Source organism: Mesoplodon bidens, assembly GCF_964165515.1.
Source record: "Mesoplodon bidens genome assembly, chromosome: 10".
In the NCBI taxonomy this organism is placed as follows: domain Eukaryota; kingdom Metazoa; phylum Chordata; class Mammalia; order Artiodactyla; family Ziphiidae; genus Mesoplodon; species Mesoplodon bidens.
In genome coordinates, this window is record NC_138172.1 from 74,394,449 (window position 1) to 74,409,997 (window position 15,549).

Consider the following 15,549-nt stretch of genomic DNA (forward strand, 5'->3'; position numbering starts at 1 on the left):
CAAAACAATTGCCTCGAGCGGCAGCCATGATGGATTTAAAGGCGCAGTGCCGGCAAGAGCGGCAGCGAGATCGACGGACTGCGGGTGAGTCTTTGAGGGTACCTCTGGGGCTGAGAGTTGAAGTCCCGCTACCTCTTTCCTGCACTCCCAGACAAATGAACAAATGAGCCTCTCCGACCGAACTTACACAACTCCAGTCAGCCTTAAAAACTCCGCCCCCCCCCCGCGATTCTTCCCGCCCCTCGGCGTCCAGACAGAGGGACAGACGGCCTGCCCCGCCCCCTGCGCTACAGACTGACTCAGTGACCTCGGGATTGTCAGTCCCGGGCCCTCGTCCGTGACACGGACCTCGGCCGTCCACCCGCACCACCTCCCGTCACCCCTGCCCATCTCACTCTATCCCCACCCTGGGCCTCAGGGCAGGTCGACAGCCTGGGACACCTCTCCACAGCATTCCCAGGCCCGGGAGACCACCTCCCAGCGCCGCGTTTCCCTGTGATCCCGCAGCCGCTCAGCAGACTTGCCGTTCTTCCCTGCATCATCGGGCGTCTGGGAGGTACCCTAAGGTGACTCCTCTCAGAGCCTGTTAGTATGTGATCGTGATAGACACAAAACCATAGAAATGACTGGGTTAGGAGTGACCAGGTCTTCCTCCTCACCCTTTCCCAGACACGCCCCTTGCCGCAGGTCTCAGATCAAATCTCACTCCCTTCTTGGGAGAAAATAGCTCCCCAGGCTTGGGGTGGGACGTTGGCTTGGGGAAGGAGGAGGGACATTGGTAGTCTTTGAAGACCTGTAGGCAGGGGAGGGAGGGCGTTTGTCCTGGGTGGGGCTCCATGCCAGGTCCTCTGGGTGGCTGTGAAGTGGTGAGAGAAGGGGTGGGAACTCTGGGCTTCTGGACTTTGGGCAGGGCAGATCCTTCTGAGTTCCTGGCTGTTTGAACAGAGTTTCTTCTGAGCTCCTGCCTGAACACCACAACCAAGGGCTATATACAGGTAAGAAAACTTCAAAGATGAGAAACAAGGCCCTTTTGAGGAAGTAGGAAGACAGCCTGAGACCTGGGGTTTCAGGCTAGTGGGGAAAGAGGCAGAGCTGACCAGGTTTGGAGATGCTGGGCTCAGCCCCGTGGGTGATGCAACCTGAAGACTTTGAGCCTCTAGGCCCCTCTCATCTGGGTCTTGTGATGAAGGCTCCTCTCTTTTTCTTCTCCCTCTCTTTCTTGGTTTAACTTTGAAACCTATTCGTTCCCCTTTTTTGAAAACTCTGCGCTATTTTCTGCATACCTCTGGTCTGCTTTAACTCCATTTTCTTTGCAGCTCTCTCAGACACCCTCTGTGTTCCCTGTAGTGCTGTCTCTACACTCCTGATTCCTTTTCCTAACCCAAGCTCTCTCTCCAGCTCCCTTTCTATTGTGTTCCTTAGTTCTAAATCCCTCTGCTACTTCTCAGCACCTTTGTTCTTTCTACAGTTTTTCGTTGAAGTCAATTTGTCTCCCTCTCTCTTTCCCACGACCTTAGCTTTGTGTCTAGTGTCATCACAGGCTGCCACCCCACTGGTCGCTCTCTCTCTCCAATTAAACCACAGGGTCCCCCCCTACTGGTTCTCGTCCCTTCATTTGGATCCCTCCCGCCCAAGGCGCTCAGCCACTCTTTCCAATCTTTACCCCACCTGAGCTCTGTTGTTTCTCTGTAGCCCAGGCAAGGTCCCCCAGCCAGGATGTCGGGCCTGGTATTGGGACAGCGGGATGAGCCTGCAGGGCACCGGCTCAGCCAGGAGGAGATCCTGGGGAGCACTCGTCTGGTGAGCCAAGGGCTGGAGGCCCTCCACAGTGAACACCAGGCTGTGCTGCAAAGCCTCTCCCAAACCATCGAGTGTCTGCAGCAGGGAGGCCATGAAGAAGGGCTGGTGCATGAGAAGGCCCGGCAGCTGCGCCGTTCCATGGAAAACATCGAGCTGGGGCTGAGTGAGGCCCAGGTGAGGGGGAGGAGGTGGTGCCAAGTGGCCCAGGGTAGATGGAGAAGCAGTTGTCTGATTAGGGCTTGGAGGTCACTCGGGATCCCCTTGTCCTAATAATTGCTTGCATTCATTCACCCAGTAAATATGTATTAAGCTTCTACCGTGTGCTAGACACTACTCTCTTGGACACTAGAGACACATCACTGAACAAGAACAGCCATAAACCTTTGCCATCTTGGAGCTTACATTCTAGCTGGGGGAGGCAGACAATACACGAATAAATAAGTGATTCAGTATGCCACAATGATAACTGTTAAGGATAAAAGGATAAAAATAAAGCAAGGAAGGGGACTGGGGCGTATGGGGAGAGGATACAGTTTGAGATAGGGTGGTCAATAAAAGCCTCATTGAAAAGGCGCCATTTGAGCAAAGATTGGAAGATGAGGGAATGAGTCATACAGTAAACGGGGGAAGAGCATCCTAAACAGAGTGGACGGCAAGTGCAAAGGCCCCGACCTGGAGCCTTCCCGATGAGTTCACTGAGGGGCCAGTGTGGCTGCAGGACAGTGAATGAGGGCAAGCAAAATAGAAAGTGAAGTTGGAGAGGTGGTGGAGGCAGGGGACAGATCCTGTGGAACTGTAGGCCATCGTAAGGACTTGGCTTCTACTTTGAGTGAGACGGAGGCTATTGGAATGTTTTGAGTGGAGAAGTGATGTGGTTTAACGTTTTAAAAGGATCATTTGGCTGCAGGGTTGAGACCAGACTCTAGGGGAACAAGGGCAGAAACAGGGAGGCCAGTGAGGAGGCAATTCTCATAATCCAGGTGGGACTTGATGGTGGCTTGGCCCAGGGCGGTAGCTCTGGAGGTGGTGAGAAATTGGATTCAGGGTATGTTTTGAAGGTAGAGTCATCACTACCCAACCCTGCCTCCTGGCCCCTGCCAGTCTTGCCGGCTTCTCTCCCGCCTATCCTTCAACACTCCTATCCAGAGCCTGGTGCTCACAGGATTGCCCACCTAGGTGATGCTGGCTTTGGCCAACCACCTGAGCACAGTGGAATCGGAGAAACAGAAGCTGCGGGCTCAGGTCCGGCGGCTGTGCCAGGAGAACCAGTGGCTCCGGGACGAGCTGGCAGGCACCCAGCAGCGGCTGCAGCGCAGCGAACAGGCCGTGGCTCAGCTGGAGGAGGAAAAGAAGCACCTAGAGTTCCTGGGACAGCTGCGTCAGTATGACGAGGATGGGCACACCGCGGTGAGCATGTGCAGGCGAGGCTGGCTGGGGGGCGGACAGCTGGGAGTGACCACAAACGTGGGGGCAATTGCTCCATCATCCACAAGGGCCAGCAGCCCTGCCCAGCCTGCCCCCACCTGGCAGAATTCAGGTCCTGACACCAACTCCAGAAGACAGCAAGGGAGAAACAAGGGTCACTCATTCAGTCAACATTTCATCAAATGACTACTATGTCAGGCGCAGTGCACTCTGCTGGGGATGCAAAGTAAACAAGGCAGAGTTCCTCTGACAATAATAGGTTTTTTTGCGGGGGACAGATAGGCATTTGGACAATTCCAATTCAGAATCCTGAGCTCTGCAATTAGGGAAAGCGCAGCCCCGTTGAGCAAGTCCTAAAATTTGCTCTCAAAATGTGTGGAATTTAACCCTCACTCAACAGGCATTTCTGTATCTCTGTGCCTTAGGCAATGCAAGAAGGTGTGTGGCAGGTAGATGTAAGGAACTACAAAAGAGAGTTTCTGCCTTCTTGAGTTTATAGTGTAGCTGTAGGAACAAGGCTTACATGTGAGAACACGTATGTGACAACACAAACAGAAAGTGCCCAGTGCTGGAGGAGCGGTTCAGTCAGTGTGGGAGGGCTCCCAAGGAGATAGGTTCCTGGGGGCTGGAATGGTCTGAAAGGTTCACAGAGGAGGCGGGAAACAGGGATGGGCAAGATTTAGGTTGGATTTTTTAAATTTGATTTTATTTATTTTTTTATTTGGTTTAGGAATTGGGATGGATTTTGGTCATCTGTGAGGGAGAGGGAGGAGCTTTCTAGACTGGTGTGTGTGTGAGATAGATTCATAGATAAGGTGCCAGGGCTGGAAAGGTGGTCTGACCCAGGGAAAGTGGGATGATTCGTATGGGACACACTGGTGAATCTGGGCAGGAGAGTTGAAAGTGTTTGGACAAGGCTGCAGTGCCTGGTGGGGTGAAGCATTTTTGCCTGGTGTGAAAGTAGGTTATTCAGTAAGGACTGGGCACTACATACAGAGTGAGTGGTGGCAGATGAAGGGTGTCAGGCTGAGCTAGACACTTTGGGTTTGTGTCAATAAGATAGGACACACCCCTGCCCTCAGGAGAGCCAGGACAGACATGTAATCAGTGTAAACACACAAGGATCAACACGGGGCTATAATTACAAGAGTTGAGGGGGAAAGAGGTGGAAGGTGAGGGTGCTTAGGAAGGAAGGAAGCTCTCTGGATGTGAAGGAAGGGAAAGTCATGACATTTTGGCTGAAGCATCTCTTGGGTTTTTTTTGTTGTTATTTTTTGTTTTCTGGGCCGTGCCTTGCGGCATGCAGCATCTTAGTTCCCGGACCAGGGATCGAACCCGTGCCCCCTGCGTGGAAGCACGGCATCTTAAACACTGGACTGCCAGGGAGGTCCCCATCTCTCATTTTTTATGAACAAGAGAGGCCTAAGCTTGGCGGGACAGATGCTGGCCTTCCCAGGGGCAGGGACATGAACAAGGGACTTGTCCTAGGCCCCACCTGTCAATGATTTCATGGTTTAGAGGGGGCTTGAAGAGGCTACTGAGGCTATCTTGGCCCAGACATGCTGCTTCTTCCCTTCCAGGAGGAGAAGGAAGGTGATGCCTCCAAGGATTCCCTGGATGACCTCTTCCCCAATGAGGAGGAAGAGGACCCCAGCAATGGCTGTGAGTCTGCCTCTGGAGTTGGAGGGTGAAGGGGGGGCATCAGGAGGCTGGTCGCAGCTGTGGCCTACCCTGAACACAGGATGCTCACCATCCAGGAATAGGTTTTCCACTTCCTCTGGAGATGGGCCAGGGACCAGTACTTTGATTTCCTCAGCTTCCCCCTTATTCATCAACATGTATTAAGCACTTAGCCTGTGTCAGGCACTGTGCTGGGCACCAGGGAGATGAAGATGAGCACGACACAGGTCTCGCCAGTAAGGAGCTCACAGTCGAGTGGAAGAGTGACCCTGGAGGGGAAGAGCATGAGCTCCTCAAGGGAAAGGACCAGGTCTTTCTTATCTTTGTATCCCTGGCACAGCCCATGCCTCATGCTTATTGAGTAGTTTGTTGAATGAATGAATGACTGGGTGAACAAATGGGATTGTGATGGGCACGGGGCAAGGGAATAGGCAAAAGAGTAGCAGTTGAGGCAGGTCTATGCAGGGAGCCTGGTGGGGGGTAGGCACAGGCACGGAACAAGTCTTGGAGTGGGGTGGGGAGGGCAGACAGCAAAGGGAGAGGCAGCGTCATCTGAGGAAGTCTCCTGTCTTTTTCTGTGACGGTGTAGTGTCCCGTGGCCCGGGTGCCCAGCACAGTGGCTATGAGATCCCGGCGAGGTTGCGGACACTGCACAACTTGGTGATCCAGTATGCAGCCCAGGGTCGCTATGAGGTAGCTGTGCCACTCTGCAAGCAGGCACTGGAGGACCTGGAGCGCACGTCCGGCCGTGGCCACCCCGACGTGGCCACTATGCTCAACATCCTAGCTCTGGTGTATCGGTGAGTACGGCCTCCTCCTCGCACGAACCTGCCTCCACGTTCCCGCCTTGATTCGCCTTTGGTTCTCATTCCTCCTCTCCACAGGGAACCTCTTCTCCCTCCCACCTGGGGGCTTTCTTCTATACCAGACTCTTATTCTTTCATACCTGAGCCCCTGACCTCAGAGAATACTCATCCCTCAGGTTTTTTGCTTCTCTCATCTCTCCTCTGGGGGTGATCTCCTTCTCTTGCATCTTATGCCTTATGGCCTTCCCTGGGCATGGCAACTCTCAGCGTGTGTCAGTGAACCCCTCTCACTGCTCCCACCAGGCTTCCTGTCTCCTCATGGGGGGGCCCCAATCCCTAAATGTACCTCAGTTGTCCCAAAGGGAAGGAAGTAAGGAGATGGCTTAGGACCGGAGTTCGGGCTAACCCCTTGCCACTTTTGTCCTCTTACAGGGACCAGAATAAGTATAAGGAAGCTGCCCTCCTGCTGAATGATGCCCTCAGCATCCGGGAGAGCACCTTGGGCCGGGACCACCCTGCTGTCAGTATTCCTTGCCCTCCTTCCCCTGTGCTCTCTCAGCTTGTTCATCTGCTTCCCTCAGCCCACTCCCTGGGGCTTCTCAGGAGGGAGGCATGAAGACTCATTTCTCCCAGGCTCTGTCTGCCGTTCCCAGTGGTTCTCAACTCTCTGAGACCCAATGACTCCTTCTTATAATGAATATTTTCCTAAAACTTAACTCGTAGATAATGTAACCAAGCTACCTGTATAACTTCCTCAAAAGTTGAATGATACCCTATTAATATAAAAGAGAAACAAGGAAAGTAATTTATAATAAAATAATATGTATAATACATTACAGTAAAATGAAAATGCAAAACAATAACAGTTGTGTTGAGTGCAACAATGCTAGAAGACATAATATAGTAGTCTGATATATAATGACTGAATAACTTTAGATTTAGAAGAAGTAAAACCGGTAAGTCATTCTACATAGAAGTACGTATTAGAAAAATGACAGAGCAGAAGAATTGGCGCATGCAAGATTAAAATCCAGTGTTAGAATAAGTAATAATGAACCAGATTTATTTGTCTGAGATAAGAGAGAGAGAGAGAAGTAACCTTAAGTAGGGATAGCATGCCAAGACAAATGCTAGATTTGTCAAAGTGGAGACAATGAGAAATAAGATATTTTTGAAAATGAGCTGACTGTGGAAAAAGAATTCCCTGTGTTATGACGCATGATAGGCAGGGATGATGTATCTCAGAAAACATAACTCCTGTCTTGATATCCCACCAAGTGTCAAAGCTTACATTCAGCGTTTGAAAGTCTGGCAGGACATTCAAAAGATGCCTGAGCTGACTTTGGGAAAAGAATTCCCTGTGTTATGACGTGTGATAGGCAGGGATGATGTCTCTCAGGAAACATAACTCCTGTCTTGATATCCCACCAAGCATCAAAGCTTATATTCAGTGTTTGAAAGTCTGGCAGGACATTCAGAAGTTGCCTGAGCTGTCCCACACAGGCAGTCTGTAGCATCCTTGCCTCCCCAAAGGCCCCCAATATTTACGGCAACCAAAAAAACCCCTGCCTCCAGAAATGTCTAAAGATCTATTTAGAGGGTGATGCCACCCCCATGGAGAACCTCAGAGCCACGGGGGTCAGTACTTTCCCCTCCGCTGCCTCTGGTTCGGGTGGCAGAGTCCATTTGTCTGGGCATTGTGCAGCTTGGGGCCCTGCTGTTCAAGGTCCTTTGCAGCACGAGTTTCTGATGGGGGCGGGCCTGTCTTCCTAGGTGGCTGCCACACTCAACAATCTGGCTGTGCTCTATGGCAAGAGGGGCAAATACAAGGAGGCGGAGCCGCTGTGCCAGCGGGCCCTGGAGATTCGAGAAAAGGTGCCTGTGCCCTCTGCCTGTTCTTCCCTGTTGCGATGACCCCTCCTCCACCATCTCTCTTCTGATCTACCCTTGCCCCTCACTTCTTTTCGTCTCACCCCCCATCTCTGCCTTATTCCCTGTTCCATCATTCCCTTCCCCCTGCTCCCTGCATGGGCACATGCACACACACACACACACACATGCACATGCACACACACACAAGCACACACATAATCACAGCCATCTGTCTGTCCTTTGTACTCCTCCAGGTCCTGGGCACCAACCACCCAGATGTGGCAAAGCAGCTGAACAACCTGGCCCTGTTGTGCCAAAACCAGGGCAAGTATGAGGCTGTGGAGCGCTATTACCGGCGGGCACTGGCCATCTATGAGGGGCAGCTGGGGCCGGACAACCCTAATGTAGCCCGGACCAAGAACAACCTGGTGAGGGCAAAGGTGGTGGGAGGAGGGAAGGGGAAGCATCATAGTCTGGTACACTGACCTCATCGCCTTTGTGCCCAGCTCTGGGGCTGCCTCTGGGGCTGAGGGGTCTGCTTCCTTCCCGTGGGAAGGCAGAAGTTCCGTAGCCTCTTGGGAGTGGAGTGGAGTGGGAACACCCTGGACCCTGCAGCTAGACAAAGAGGTGTGAGGTGGATCTCTGGGGAAAGTCATAAAGATACCAAGAAGTGGAAATCCCAGGCCTGGCCAAGACCTTATCTCTACCTCTTGCTCCTGTGTTTTTGCCTTCCTGCCCCCAGGCTTCCTGTTACCTGAAACAAGGGAAGTATGCTGAGGCTGAGACACTCTACAAAGAGATCCTGACCCGTGCCCATGTGCAGGAGTTTGGGTCTGTGGATGGTGAGTGGGGAGGGCCTGGGCAGGGAGCTTCAGGGAGGAGAGGAAATGCAGATCAAAGGTTGGGGGGTTGACCACAGTCGTTCCCAAGGGGGAGCCAGACCCCTTTAGTCCAGCCCTGTCGGCCTCTGGGTCCTGGCCCCCCCGTACTGTCCCTCTCCGTTCTCTAACCTCGCCACCCCATCCCATGTATCACCCCCAGACGACCACAAGCCCATCTGGATGCATGCAGAGGAGCGGGAGGAAATGAGCAAAGTGAGTGGGGGGCCCAGCCTGGGGAGCCCGAGGCTACCAGGGCCTTTGACTTACTCCTGCCCCAGCCCAGCTCCTCATTTCCCATCCAAGCACCAGCCCCAGGTGCATGGTGCCTTCCCCGGCCCAGCCTGCACCCCAGCCCTGCGCCAGCTTGTACCCCAGTGTCTCGGTACTCTCATCTCTGGCTTCACCTCCCCCTCTGTCCTCCTGCAGAGCCGGCACCGTGAGGGCAGCACGCCCTACACCGAGTATGGAGGCTGGTACAAGGCCTGCAAAGTGAGCAGGTGAGCTGCGGGTGAGCAGCCGGCTTGGCCTCCGATGCCCTCCATCCAAGCCCGGCTTCCGGCTTCCTGGACCTTCCCCTCCTTCCCTTGGACCTTCCCTCGGCCTTAGCTCTGCTCCCTCTCTCTCCTGCTTGTGTTCTGAGTCCATCTTCTTTTCCTTCCCTGGTCTCCCCTGCCACAGCCCCACAGTAAACACGACCCTGAGAAACCTCGGAGCTCTGTACAGGCGCCAGGGAAAGCTGGAGGCAGCTGAGACCCTGGAGGAATGTGCTCTGCGTTCCCGGAAACAGGTCAGAGACCAAGAGGGGAAGGAGGTCTGCAAGGTAGGGCCCTGGGGACAGGATGGAGGACCACTGAGGCTGCTTGTGACTCTCTGAAGGGTAAGAGGAGAGGCTGAGGAGGAAGACAGGACAGGCAGGTGAGACTCTTTTGTGACTGTGGTTGTTTTTTAAGTGTGTTCTTACCCCCTACCTGCCCTTTGTGGTCAGGACTCCAAGTTCAAGGTTCACTTCACTAAATGGGACTATTATGGGAAGCCCTGCCTTTTGATAATGTGAAGAATCTTCTGAGGCGGGGCACAGGCAGTGTGGGTGAGAGGGTTGTGGTTGAGGGGAGCCCTGAATCGGAGTTTCTCAAATTGAGGGTCTTGACTCAGTGGGTCCTGAAATCAATTCAGTGTGGGCCTCGGCTAAAGATCGATGTGTATCTTTATGTAGGAAAGCATTGCAAATAGAAAAGGTGAGTGTCTCCTTTCCGGTATGTGTGTACTGGGAAGTCTCAAAGAAAAATGTTTTCTTTATTGCGGCTGATGGTGAGAAAAAGTTTGGAAGCCCCATCCTGAGGAGTTCAGAAGTGGGAAGTCCCAGCTCCTTCCTTTTCCTTCCAGGGCACTGACCCTATCAGCCAGACCAAGGTGGCTGAGCTGCTTGGAGAGGGTGACAGTGGAAGGACCTCCCAGGAGGGCCTTGGGGGCAGTGTGAAATTCGAGGGAGGTGAAGATGCCTCAGTGGCTGTGGAGTGGTCAGGGGTAAGTCTGATCATCGCCCCTTCATCTCTCCTGCCTCTCCTGCTGGTGGTGGTGAGAGGCTCTGAGCCTGTAGGATGCGTGTAGGACGTGCGTGTCGGAGGGGACGTTGTCCCCATCCCAGTTCAGTTAGCCCATCCCTCTCAGGGGTCTCTTTGCAAGCCAGCTGTTGACCAGGCTCTTGTTTTCAGTCACTGGGCTTTTGGGGGGAGGGGGAGGTGTGCAGAATAAATGGCAGGAGTAGACTCAGAGGCCAGTCTGCCTGGGATCCCTTTAGCTTCTGTTCCCCATCCCTCTCTGCCAGGATGGCAGCGGGGCCCTGCAGAGGAGCGGCTCTCTGGGCAAGATCCGAGATGTGCTTCGTAGAAGCAGCGAACTCCTGGTGAGGAAGCTCCAGGGGACCGAGCCCCGGCCCTCCAGGTACACACTGAGACTGAGATATGGCAGAGTAGGCAGGTGAGCCCTGGCCTCCAACTCCGCTTGGCCCCTCATCTCTGGAGGAGAAGAATCTTGGAGAGAAACGTGGAGGAGGTCACTGGGGTGGCTGTGGAGAGAAAGTGTGGGAAAAATGGGTGCCCCAGTGCGGGGACAACAGTACCTGAGCAGATGCTGGTGACTGATGAAGATAAGAGAGTGCGTGTATGTGTGCGGGGGGGCGGGGTCAGATGGTGGGGAGGCAATGATCTGAGTGTGTGTGGTGGTGCCCAAGAGTCCCAAGCGTTAGGGCCACCCATGAGAAGAGAAGAGGCCTGGATTCTTTCTTTTCCATTGTAGCAGCAACATGAAGCGGGCGGCCTCCTTGAACTATCTGAACCAACCCAGTGCAGCACCCCTCCAGGTGAGAGCAGTGCTCGTGAGTGTATTGGTGGGTGAGAAAGAAAGGATAAGCCCAGTGGGGAGAGGGGAGAGTCATCTGGGATGAAGGCTTTGCCAGGGAATTGGAGGTGGGCAGACAGGAATCAAGCAGCTTGTTGGGGGTGGTGACCGCCAAGGGACAGTTTCGGGCCAGAGATAGTAGCAAATAAATTAATCAGGAGGGGAACAAGAATGAATGTTCTCTAAATGGGTACTTTGGGATTATGAATAATTCAGGAATGATTTGGGGATACTAATTGCTCTCCCCCTATAGCCACCATACTCCTCACCTTGGGGACTCAGCAATAGATGAGAAGGGAAAAAGAAAAAAAAAAGCATTAACTCATCTCCATTTGAGAAAACAGCAATGACTTTTTTTTTTGGAGAAGAGTTCTCTGCTTTATTTTATCAGCGATGTCAGTGAGAAATTATGCAAAGGATGTATTGATGAGAATTAGTCTCTATAATGTTATCCCGAAGCACTTTTATATCATGATATTGTAGAGATCGTATAAAGACTGTACAAGTTATATAACAAGAAATGAGTCTCTGTTAAAGAAGTAGCAATGACATTTTAATGGGAAACGACCACCTGTATCAACACATTCAAAGTATATGCCAATATTCATGTGGTTCTTCCAGGTATTTTCTCCACCAGATTGTGGCCTTCTGGGAAATCGTAGCAAAGACTAAACAAAGCCCAGAGCTTGGGGTTGAGGTTACAGGCTCCATCCTAGGTCCAGAGAGAGACTGCAGCCATGAGATGGATAAGACTCCAGGGGACAGTCTTTGGGAGGCTGAGGTCCCTGGGCTGATGGCATGCTATTGTCTATTTCAGGTCTCCCGAGGCCTCAGTGCCAGCAGTATGGACCTCTCTTCAAGCAGCTGACATTCAACCCACCCCCCCAGGTCTGCTGGGTCCCCCACACAGTCCTCACAGCATTCCCTATTGCTCCTGGCTCTTCCAGCCCCAAGGTGGGACAGTGAAGGGGGAGCGGTTAACCAGAAGATTGCTGCTGCCCTTAGGGTCTCAGCTCCCTCCTCAGGAATCCCCCTCAGGAAGGACCCTCAGGACATCCTCTCCCCACCCTGTGGTCCTCTAGAGTAGCTAGCTCTACTACTAGGGGCCCCAGAGCCGGTAAGGAGCAGGTATGCACCCCAGAGATGCAGCCTGCTGCTGGCTTTTCTGTCAGAGGGTTTGGGGCTGGCCAGCCAGCCTGCCTTGCCCTGGCCTCTCTTGTTCCTTCTGCTGCCTCACTACAGGTCCATGTGTTTCACTTCACCTAAATAAAAGAACCAGGTGGCCATTCAGCCACTTGAGTCCTAACTGAAGAGGGTAGGAAGCAAGGGTGGTGTTGGGGCCCCTCACAGAAGGGTGAGGGGCAGTGATGGATGGGGCAATAGGAGGAATGTTGCTTCTTGGATCTCTCCTCTCTTCCTTCCCCTGTTCGTGTATCCTCTCCAGCAGGGCCTGCAGGCAGGCGTCTGGGGGATGGGGGGAGGCCCACAACCCAAGGAGAAGGTGCTGTGGACTGCGTTGTCAGGGACATGTGGCGGCCATGTGGCAGGACCCTGGAGTCCTGGCGCCACTGCTCCTGGCCTGTGAGGCCCTCTGTGGTGGCCCCTCCTCCTCCCAGCTGCTTGGGGGAAGGGAGGTCTAAGCAGGCCTGGGGGGCCCTCTGGAGCCAGAGGGGGATGAGGCACTTACTATCCATACCCTCTCGGCATATCCTGGAGGCCCAGCAGCAGCTGGGGCCCATCTTCCAAAGCTTGACTCCTCCTGACCCGCCTCCTACACCCCTTGCTGCTTTCACAACAAAGAAAGAATGTGGGGGTGGTGGCGCTGGGGGTGGGGGGCGCCTGGAACAAGGGCTGTACTGGGCCTCCCCACAGCTGGAGACTTGGCCATGCCCTGACACAGCCCAGACTGCCTGGAGATGGACTTGGGATGAATTTGTCAGTTTAACAGCCTTCAGCCTGGCGTTCAGAGAGCCCAGTCTCTCTCTCTACCTTTGGGTTCAGATTGGTCCAGAGCCAAACCAGACGCTAGCCATGCACTGGTCCTCTTCTTCTCCAGGCTACTTCTCTCCTGGGGCTCCACAGTATCTCCAGTTTACCTTGCTTGGGGATACCAAGGACACCCTTCTGTTCTGGATCTCCCTCCGGATTTCAGGTTGCTGAGAAGTGAGCCAGAGCCCACCCTTTCCCCCCCACCCGGAGAATTTGGGGGAACTGTTGGTCACAGCCCTCAGGAAAGCCCAGAAACCACGATCTTCCCCAGGAGCCACGGAATCACAAAAGTCACTTTAGGTCCTCTGAGTCCCTGCACACTAGGTGGTAGGCACAGCATCCGTTCCCCTACCTCGCTCAGGTCCCCACACTCCCCCGGGGCTTCCTACTCTCTGTCCCCCGTCCGTCTCCAGACCCCTCCCCCAAGTAGGAGCTCCTCCCCACAGCGGCGGGGAGGGGGGCGTCGAGGGGGCGTCGCGGGGCGGGGCTTGACCGCGGCGGCGGCGGAGACGGCGGCGGCGCGCGACGGCTCGGAGGTACCGGGCGCGCGCGGCTCCAGGTCGGGACGCCTCGGTCTCTGACTCCGGCTGCGGCTGCTGCAGCGGCACCCGCGCTCCGGTGTGCTCGGCTTCCTGGGCCCGCCGGGGAGCGCTGACCGCTAGCCCGCCGTGCGCCCGCCCGCCCCCTTTCCCGGGCCCGCCGGGATGGGAGCCGCGCGCGGAACCCCGAGCAGCCCTCGCCGGCTGCCTCTGCTCAGCGTCCTGCTGCTGCCGCTGCTGGGCGGTGAGTCCCGGCGAGCTGGGGGAGCGCGGGAGCCCCTAGGGCCAAAGGGGGCGCCGTGGAGGTGGGCTTGGACAACTGGAGCGGGGGAGTCACCCGGGCGTGGGGCAGGGGCTCTCTGGGCGGGGGACGAGGTCCCGGCGGCCGGGAGATGGCGAAGCCACCGCTTACTCGGCCGGGCCCCTCTCGCCCCCGCGCCCGCGAGGACGCGTTTCCAGCCTCCCCGGAGTTTTCCCGGCCCGAGCCGAGAGTTTGCTCGGGAACTGCCGGGAGTTGCCGGCTCCCGGGCTCCAGTGGGGCGTTTCTTTGCGGGGGAGAAACGGCGCCGCCCCCCCACTTAGGGGGTGCAGCGCGGTGGCTGAGGGTGGGGGAGATGGAGTCCCCCCGGCAGGCTCAGCCTAGGTGAAGGAGGCCGGCCTGTGGCCGGATGCGGGACCGACCGGCGCGCGGGGCGCGGAGCTTTGTTACCTATGCCGGCCGGACGCTCCCGGCTTCCCTCCTCCAAGTTTCTGGGCCAGGTTGGGACCCAGACGGCCCTGCTGGTGAGGGCGGAAGAAGGGAAAGAAGAGTGAGGGTCCGTCCCATCTCCTCCAGCTCCCGGCCCGAGCCCTGAGCCCACTCCCTCCCAGGGTCGGATCTGGGAGCTGAGAGTCCCAGGCTGTCTCCGTGACTCATGTGTGAAGGCCGCTGCCAAAATCGGGCATGGCCGGCCTGCAAAGGTGCGGACGGGGTTGGTTCTGCTCCTTCCTGGATTTCCATCCTCTCTCTCCCCAGCAAGGAAAGAAAATCTCTCTTTCTACGGGCAGAAAGGCAAAAAGAGTTCATTCTGTCTTCTTGGAGGGCCTCAGCATTTTGATGAGGGTGTGGCCTCTATCTCTAGGGCAGACTGGACCCGAACCCTCCCCTCGCTTTATTTCCTGGCTTGGTCACACCTGAGAGTCACCACCGAGGTGTTGAAGTGCTTTAGAGGAAAGCGCCAAGGTACCCGCACACCCCAAACACTCTGGACTGGAAGTATGCCCCTCGCACCCCGTACCCCCTTCCAAAACCCACGATCTTTGGTGATGTTCCTGGCAGCAGCCCTCTCTGGGGGAACTCTGCCCAAGAGACCTGGTGCGAGCTTATCACTTTCCTCCTCTTTTGAAGAGTGGCCATGGGGAGGGTGGGGAGAGTTGCCTTTTCTGACATCTCCCTGGCCTGCCAGCTGTTGAGGGGTTTGGTGCTGATGGAATGGAACATCTCCCACACCCCTAGTTGTAAAAGGAGAGGTAATTGTAACCCAGGACCGAGAGGTAAGAACAAGTTCCCCGGATTCGGAGGAGGTGTTTCTGGAGTTGCCCTGTGTTCCTTCTGATGTGTGGGGTGGTAATGCTCACGGCAGAACCCACATCTGCTCCCGGAGGAAGTATGGAAGTTTTTTGCACAGCCAGCATAGGGGGCCCAGCCGTATGGGCCGGTAGTCCAAGCTCACAGGCTTCCTAGGTCTGCAGGCTGTTTGGGTTTTGGTGTGTGGGGTGCCAGATATGGCTGCCTTCACTGCTGATGTTTAGAGTTCTGGGGAAGATTCTGGTGGAGACGGGGCTCTTGTTCAACAAATGCTAAATTCCTAAATTCCTTCCATGAGAAGACGACTCTGATGTTAAGCGATGTTAATCCGGTGACTGGTGTTTAGCGAAGGGGTGGGTTCTGGTGGGGGGAGTTAGGGCAGGCTGAGGGCTGGGGACTGGAGGCCTGGAATCTCCTCTGGGGGTGGGGAGATGTCTTGTGCTCAACAAAGGAACATTTTAATGAGAGCCTTAAATCAGTTCCATCAAATGTGTCTTAGTGTGGAACCTGCCCACGCGCTGTAAACAGTTTCAGTCGAGGCTGAGGCGCTTGCTGTCTGTCTCCTGGTGAAATCCGGGGGCTCAACCCACCCC

General features: G+C 55.0%; 2 protein-coding genes across 7 annotated transcripts in view; both read left to right on the top strand.

Moving 5' to 3' along the window:
• The first annotated feature begins 131 nt into the window (after positions 1-131).
• On the top strand, positions 132-12,151 carry KLC4 (kinesin light chain 4). 6 transcript variants are annotated; one of them, XM_081247547.1, is made up of 17 exons: positions 132-566; positions 946-995; positions 1,693-1,974; positions 2,977-3,207; positions 4,806-4,887; positions 5,495-5,705; positions 6,144-6,231; positions 7,485-7,586; positions 7,838-8,011; positions 8,326-8,425; positions 8,625-8,677; positions 8,891-8,961; positions 9,143-9,251; positions 9,848-9,988; positions 10,290-10,405; positions 10,760-10,823; positions 11,679-12,151. In XM_081247547.1, the coding sequence occupies exons 3-17, from the start codon at positions 1,717-1,719 to the stop codon at positions 11,727-11,729; spliced, it is 1,851 nt and encodes a 616-aa protein (XP_081103673.1). In that variant the 5' UTR covers positions 132-566; positions 946-995; positions 1,693-1,716; the 3' UTR covers positions 11,730-12,151. The 6 variants fall into 6 exon arrangements, with proteins under 6 accessions (XP_081103673.1, XP_081103676.1, XP_081103671.1 ...); XM_081247545.1 differs by having other exon boundaries at positions 499-566; positions 911-995; XM_081247546.1 differs by having other exon boundaries at positions 546-566; positions 916-995.
• A 1,231-nt stretch (positions 12,152-13,382) lies between these two features.
• PTK7 (protein tyrosine kinase 7 (inactive)) overlaps positions 13,383-15,549 on the top strand; it is a 60,833-nt gene continuing 58,666 nt past the window's right edge. The window contains exon 1 of the mRNA XM_081247543.1: positions 13,383-13,633. Within this exon, the coding sequence (XP_081103669.1) occupies positions 13,555-13,633 (79 nt within the window). The 5' untranslated portion in view covers positions 13,383-13,554. The remainder of the gene's footprint in view (positions 13,634-15,549) is intronic.

Excerpts from the sequence above, each read along its gene's own strand:
- KLC4 (XM_081247547.1), top strand. The coding sequence starts at position 1,717 with ATGTCGGGCCTGGTATTGGGACAGCGGGATGAGCCTGCAGGGCACCGG. Across the intron at positions 6,232-7,484 it reads TGGGCCGGGACCACCCTGCT|GTGGCTGCCACACTCAACAA; the intron begins GTCAGTATTCCT and ends CTGTCTTCCTAG. Across the intron at positions 10,406-10,759 it reads ACCGAGCCCCGGCCCTCCAG|CAGCAACATGAAGCGGGCGG; the intron begins GTACACACTGAG and ends TTTCCATTGTAG.